The sequence below is a fragment of the Penaeus vannamei genome, chromosome 10 (assembly GCF_042767895.1).
Source record: "Penaeus vannamei isolate JL-2024 chromosome 10, ASM4276789v1, whole genome shotgun sequence".
Taxonomy (NCBI): domain Eukaryota; kingdom Metazoa; phylum Arthropoda; class Malacostraca; order Decapoda; family Penaeidae; genus Penaeus; species Penaeus vannamei.
In genome coordinates this window covers 44,405,145-44,412,644 of record NC_091558.1, presented here as the reverse complement: position 1 = coordinate 44,412,644, position 7,500 = coordinate 44,405,145, and the positions used below count along the sequence as shown (strand labels likewise).

The window sequence follows — 7,500 nt, the reverse complement described above, 5'->3', positions numbered from 1 at the left end:
TATAATTACATTTTCTAATCTTCTTGTCTTTTCTTATTATTATGTATTAACATACACTAGCTGATATATGTTATTAACACTATAAAGTTCCCATGTAGAAATTGACTAACATTTATTATGTTTGTGATACCCTTGTAACAATGCGCAATATGTTTTCTATGACCTGTCAAATGTATGCCCTAGCGGTAATGTATGTAATCCCTCTTGGCTTAGCAACAATAAAGAAGTAGAAGAGAGACACTCAACAAACCCTACAATAAATGGGTTTACCCAAGACTTCTTGATCCCTACTTTGGTGAATGAGGATGGTAGATAACGTGGTGCATATAAGGTAATTGTAAATCCACAATTGCAGGTCGTACAACATGCTCTGCCAAAGATATGTTAGCTGCCATAGGTGATTGCAAATTATTTTCAAAGATTGACCTAAAATCTGCATTTTTACAACTAATGATGGATGATACATCACAAGAGTTTTGTATTCTGAGTACTCATTTAGGGGTGTTCAGGCCAAAAATACTGCCTTTTGGAAAAGCATCAAGTCCAGTTATATGGCAGCAAACCATGGACAAAATATTCATGCTTTACCAGGAGTATTTTGTTTTGTAGATGACATTTTGATTGCAGGAAAGGAAGAAAAGGAACATCTAGAAAGATTACTAGCTGTTTTAGATAAGATCAAAGAAAATGAAATGAAAATACACAAAAATAAAAATCATTTTTTTGTAAACTCCCTGGAGTACTTAGGTTTCAGAATTGATGGTGAAGGTATCCATAAAACTGATGAAAAAGTTGGGGTAGTTAATTGTGCCAAAGTGCCAGAGAATGTCAAAGAATAGTCATTCCTAGGGTTAGTAATATTTTATGGTAAATTGGTAAAGAATCTAGCCATCACTGCTAGCCCACTGTATAATTTGACCTTGAAAGAAGTTCTGTGGAACTGGTCAGTAAAATGTCAGGAAGCTTTTGACAAGATTAAATCTGAAATAACAGATGAAATATTTCTGGCACACTACAACAAGGATATGCCTATAAAAATTGGTGTGTGATGCATCACAAGTAGGGTTAGGTGCAGTATTGGCACACATTATGGAGGATGGTACTGAAAGACCCATTGCTTTTGCTTCGAGACTGCTGAACAAGGCAGAACAAAAATATTCTCAGATAAAAAAAGAGGGACTGGCATATGGTGTTAAGAAGTTCCACATGTACCTGTATTGTAGAAAGACCTCTACATTAGTAACAGACCACAAACCACTGTTAGCTCTCTTAGGCCTAAAAAAGAGTCTGCTGGAGCTAGCAGCAGCTCATCTACATAGATGGTCAATAACCCTGTCTATAATTACGACATAGAGTATGGGTCAGCATCAAAGATGGGGAATGCAGATGCTCTGTCTTTACTACCAGTAGATCAGGCTACAAGTGTGATCATTGAGCATTTTGTTAGTTGATGCATGTGAGCTGCTGATTACATCAAAACTAATTGCAAATCAAAGAGTGATCCCATATTATCAAAGATTTTACAGTGTTTAGCTCAATGATAAACATGTATTGTCTAGGCAGCAATACAAACCATTTTCAGATGTGTGGTCTGAATTGTGGTACAGAATTGTATGATGAAAAATACCAGGGTAGTAATTGCAGACTGGCTGAAGAGTAGGGTTCTTGCCGAGTTGCATGCCGAACACCAAGGTAGTGTAGACACAAAGGCTCGTACTTTTGCGTGGAGGCCTGGTATTGAAAATGCCATCATGACGTATTTAAGAAATTGCGAGAGCTGTGCATTTCAGCAAAACAATCGAGCTCCATATAAGACACATCCTTGGGAGACACCTAGTACTCCTTGGCAGAGATTACACATTGACTTTGCAGGTCCTTTTCGAAGTCACACTTTCCTGATTGTAATGGACTCATTTAGTAAGTGGCCTAAAGTTATACCAATGACCTCTACAGCTGCATATAGCACTGTGGGAGTGCTATTGTCTCTGTTTGCAACCCATGGTATACCTGAGCAAATGTTGGGACAACGGACCTCAATTTATTCCAGTTGAATTTTTGCAAGGGGAACAACATCAAGCATATTCGTAGTGTTCCATATCACTCCGCAACCAATGGTGAAGCAGAGAGATTTGTACAGACATTCAAAACTAACATGAAATGTAGAGGCAGTAGCAAATCTAGTCTCACCACTAGTATAAATAGGTTTCTACAATCATACAGAACCACTCCTCAAGCGACCACAGGTTGTTCGCCTTCATTTCTATTGATGGGGAGGAGAGTAAGATGTATGTTAGATACAATGAAACCATAAATAGCTGAGGAACAAAAGAGTAAACCCTTGAGTGTGAAAGATTATAGAGAATTGGAGATAAGGTATTGATAAGATCATATACTTCTTCAGAGGAAAAATGGGTTGAAGGACAAGTGGTACAAAGGCTAGATAGATTGCATTATATGGTAAAAGATCATGATGGCAAAGAGATGAAAAGGCACATTGATCAACTGACACCATCACATCTAAAGGAGGGTGTCATCATATTTCCTTCTATACAACAGGATCAGTCAAAACAGCTGGAAAATAAGGAAGTTAAGGTAGACCAGGATAATGTGCCTTTTCAGATGTTTAAAAAGAAAAAGCTTCTGCAAAAGTCTACCAGAAATAAACTTCCATTTAGATATGTTGGCAACTATATTCTTATGGAAAAATGGTAATTGCATCTATGTGTAAGCAAGTCATTGTGATGTGTATTAATTATAAGCTTCGGGACACTTGTAATACTTATAATAATTGTGATATTGGCAACTATTGTGATATTTACTTATTTAGTGTGCTTTTATATTTCTCAATAATAATATTATCTTCCATAAGGGGGGAAGGTAGTGTTATGTATTAACATACACTAAATGATATGTTTTCAATACTATAAAGTTCCTATATAGATATTGACAAACATTTATTATGTTTGTGATACCCTTGTAACGACATGCAATCCGTTTTCTATGACCTGTCAAATGTATGCCCTAGCGGCGATTTCTGTAACCCCTCTTGGCTTATCAACAATGAAGAAAAGACATAGAAGAGACGCTCTCTACAAACTCTACAATAAACTGGTTTATCCAAGACTTCGTGATCCTTACTTTGGCGCACGAGAATGGAGATATTGAAGCGCACATCTTATGATTACAGGTGAGATATAAAGTGATGTTATACTGTTTGGGAGATAGATGAGAACATCCCCAACACTTGTAAAAACTTTTATTTGATTCAAAATGTCTTAAAGATCAGTATCATGCTTCTGGAGATGTTTGATCTCATTCCAACAGGACAAACTAAACACCAATCTAATAAAAAATCCTGTTGGATCTCCACAATGTTCTCTTTTGTAAGCTATTCTGATGTCAGGTCTTCTCAGCACTTGGAAGATTACCAGTATTAAACATGTATTATCACAATAAGTTGCTATGAAGAACTAATCACGGTTCCTCTTTCATACATATGGGAAAATAAAAGAATACCAATGAAAATGAAATACTTTAATGAAAAAACAAAAAAAAATATTTCCAGTCACTGAAACTAGACTTTAACTATGTTGTCACAATAACAATGTTTCCTTCTATATATGAGTGTAAAGATAGTGTATCTCCAATAATTTTCCATGAAAGAGGAGAAGCATGTGGAATCTGATCATTCTCTGTTAAACATGTGAAAAAAGAAGAGGAAAATGAAGAAAAAGAGGAGGAGGATGGAGAAGAATGGAGATAGACAGAAAGAATGAAAGAACAAAAGGGAAATAAAATGGAGAAGGAGAATTGTAAAAATTGGGTCCTTCCAGTTAGCCTTGCAAGGAATTCAATGCATAAACCTTTTGACCAATAACTTAAATGAAACTTCACATTCTGGGAAAATAAATTATTGTCTATTAATAGAAAAATAGAGACTTAAAATCACTGGCAGTAAAGGAATGGTTCTGAAATGTCTATGATAGAAGTTGCACATTTTTTCCTCTTTGGGCATGTGTACCTAACACACTCACAAGTGCACTTATATAGAGACAAAAGAAAGAAAACTGATAGCAGGTAACAAAAAGTGGAAGGTAATGGCTCATGGACTCCCAAATATTATGTAGTAAAGGTAACTAAAAATATAGCTCAAACTGATAAAGCATACATTCTTATACCAAAATACATGAAAATAATTTCATTCTGCAAACAAGATGGATTTCACTCGACCAAGCAAATTCTATGCTAGGACATCAAAATTCAAACAATAAATATTTTGTGAAAAAAGAAAAGAGAAAAAAAGGATTAGACTATGAGAAAAGAACCAAATATACATATCAATATAACCAAACACACTCTTCAAATATGAAATATTACTACAACCGACAAGGAAAACACAAATGAATGATTTAGTAAGTTGGGATCAATGTAAATACACTAGGAATCTATAATCATATAAAAGTCTAACAGTAATATGTATTATCACATCATTTCAATCTTGTACTTTTATAATGAAATTGATGATTAACATTAATATATCTGTATAACTATGTATATAACTACTAATCAAAACAATGCAACCTCTGGCCATTGCCGCTAACATACCTAACTCTGACCTAGAATTGAAATAAAAAATAAAATATAAATGATACAATCAATTGGTCATGGAAAGTCGAACATGTTGCACTCCAGCATACTAACATCTAACTTTCGCTTCTTTATTATATTAATTGGTCCTGCAATATGGAAAACATTATACTTGCGTTTCAGACCTAATGCCTTTTCACCTTTCCTTGCTGTCTGTCATACCGAGTTGTGAACTGGCGGTAGTGAAAATAGCAAGTGAAGAAGCAGTAATGAACACAAGATACAATAGAAAGCAAAACTGGGAAGAGATCAGGTAACCTTGGAGGCGGTGCCACTGTCAAGGACACTACCGTCAAAAATGAGAATCCAACCAACGAGAGGTAAAAGGACCTGTTGATCCAGCGCCAAAACTCACTATATTTGGTCCTCGACTGTCCCTCTGACTGTCTGTTGATTGAGTACATAACATAAACAAGGACAGTTAATGCAAGGGTTGGTATTGTTAGCCCATCCTTCACCAGAAGGGGTAACATGCTGATAACGGACACAATGAAGAACCAGGTAACCATAAAGGTTTCATCTCCATATAAAAAGCAAGCAGGTACTGCTGCCAACAAGATGCTCTTTTCATGAACATGGTAGCTTAGGAGGAAAAACACAAGAGATGCATTAACAAGTCCATAATGAAGATTCTTCTGAGTGGGATTAATGAAGATGTGCAAACTTGATGGAATCATACACACTACAGTGGACAGCAAACATATCAAAGCCATGTTGGTATTGCTCACAAGATTTTTCAGTTTAATAAGAATGGATAAACTGCACCAAACACTGGCTACCTTGTCCTCAAAGAGACCTCTATTAATAGGGAAAAGTCGGTTAAGTACTTGCAAAAATATTTCCGGATCCTTGAGAAAGGGAGCCCAAACTAGAGCAAATGTTAATATCACACATAAGCCAATCTTGGTGATCTTAAAGAAAAATCCTAAAATTCCTCCTTGTTTGAAGCACAGACCCAACAGGTAGAAAAAAATTGGAAGTGCATGATACAACTCCATTTGCTTGTAGTTCAAAGCTAGAGAAAACAAAACTGACCCAATACAGTCATATCCCTTCATGAGAGCTGCAACGGCACCCACAAATATTCCTAATGAAGCATTGTTATACTGAAAATGACCATAATCTATCAAGTACAAACCAGGATAAAGAATCAGAGCCATATACTCTAACTTCCCACTTCTACTCCTTGGCCGAGATGCAGCACACAGAAAGAGATAAGCTGCTGGCATGTATATCAGGAGATCTACAACAAAGACTGTGTATCTCATAAACAATTTGTGTTCGTAACTTTCATATCCACGAGATGTATGGAGTTCGACAAACTCGGGATTCAATGTCTTGGCTACAATGCCACACAGATAGCTATGGTAAGCAGTAAGCGGAGGGTAATCCAGGCCCCAGTAGAGCAAATCATTATCGGTGGTATTCATATACCAATCCTTCACGGGCAAATTCACCGTCACTTCCTGCCAATGGCGCTGAGCCTCATAATCTCCAAACATTGGGGCTTTTCCTGCTCCAGAGTATGGATGCAGCGACACACACCATCTCAGCAGTATCCCAAGAAGGGTAATTAAAATAACATTGGCCATTTCACTGGTGTAGCTTCCAAGCCCACAGGCGAGAAATGCAACTCAATGTATTGTGTGTTCTTGTTCAGCTGTTGTCAATCACAGACAGTCCTTCCTCGGCAGTGAGCAGATAGTCCAGCGCTGCGTCCTTAGCTGATGTGAAAACTGACAGCCTCATCAACACTCCCACTCCTCCTAGAACACAAACAAAAAATCAGTGGATGGTTAACGAGGTCTAATGACCAGGAACTAATTAATCACTAGTGTTTCAATAGCAATGACCTAAAACATTTAGCCATGAAATTTTGAAGACTTAATACTGGCTGATTCATGCCAATCCACTGATAATTTGTTTGTTTCTGGGCCTAGCGATATAAAAGAAATGACAGGAAATCTGAGAAATAGTTTGGAAAAAATACTTGCACTTATAAAGGTTAGCTACTTTTTCTGTCTCTTGAAACTAATCTAGTAAATAAATAAAGAATTGCAACTAAACATTCAAAAACAGCAAATGAAATGCCATGAATAGTGCATGAATCTGATATCAATACGATAATAAAATAACTAAGTAGCTTTGTAAAGGAATAGGTAAAGGTAAAGATATTGAAGGGAAGGAATGGGAGAAGGAGGGAAGGGAAGGGAAGGAATGGGAGAGGGAAGGGAAGGGAAGGGAAGGGAAAGGAAGGCAAGAAAACGAACAAAAATCAATGCAAACAAAGCTACAAGCTACAAGCATTTTAATGAGAACATTTCACTAGCTACACATCATCTTTTGTCAAAAGATGAAACCTTCTGCACATGAATATGTCTTCTCGATGTAATTTAGGTCCGTAATCCCATTTGGTCACTAAAATATACAGTACAGGAGGACCATACCCTTCAAAGATACCATTTCACAGTTTTTTTTTTCTATATTTTTGCTATATTTTCATTCAAATTTCTGCTGCAATGTCATAATCATAAATTTCAATTGCTAAGGCAGACTGGTAATCTACTTTCATCGGCCACTGTGTACCTCAGCTTTCAATATGTGACTTTTCTTGCAATCAGAGTGGACATTTTTCATCCACTTGAAACTCATGACCTGTAACAAAGAGCCTTCAATCTCTATAACCTATAATAATTCCAAATTGTGGTATAATGTCAAGTACCTGTCACAGCTTCCATATCTTTGGCACTCTTATAAAGAACAAATAACATTCCACCTCAAATATTCTGGCAAAACTGATACTGGACCGATTCCTTATTTATTGATCAATCACCTTAGCATCTACTAAATACC

General features: G+C 36.5%; 1 protein-coding gene across 2 annotated transcripts in view; it reads right to left on the bottom strand.

Moving 5' to 3' along the window:
• Nucleotides 1-7,500, bottom strand: part of gny (ALG6 alpha-1,3-glucosyltransferase garnysstan) — a 10,102-nt gene that overhangs the window by 1,190 nt on the left and 1,412 nt on the right. The window contains exon 2 of one of the 2 annotated variants that reach the window (XM_027377577.2): nucleotides 3,520-6,413. The exons of the other annotated variant lie outside the window; for it this stretch is intronic. Within the exon in view, the coding sequence (XP_027233378.2) occupies nucleotides 4,773-6,239 (1,467 nt within the window). The 5' untranslated portion in view covers nucleotides 6,240-6,413 and the 3' untranslated portion in view covers nucleotides 3,520-4,772. Of the gene's footprint in view, nucleotides 1-3,519; nucleotides 6,414-7,500 lie in introns of those variants that run through there. 2 annotated transcript variants of the gene reach the window in all.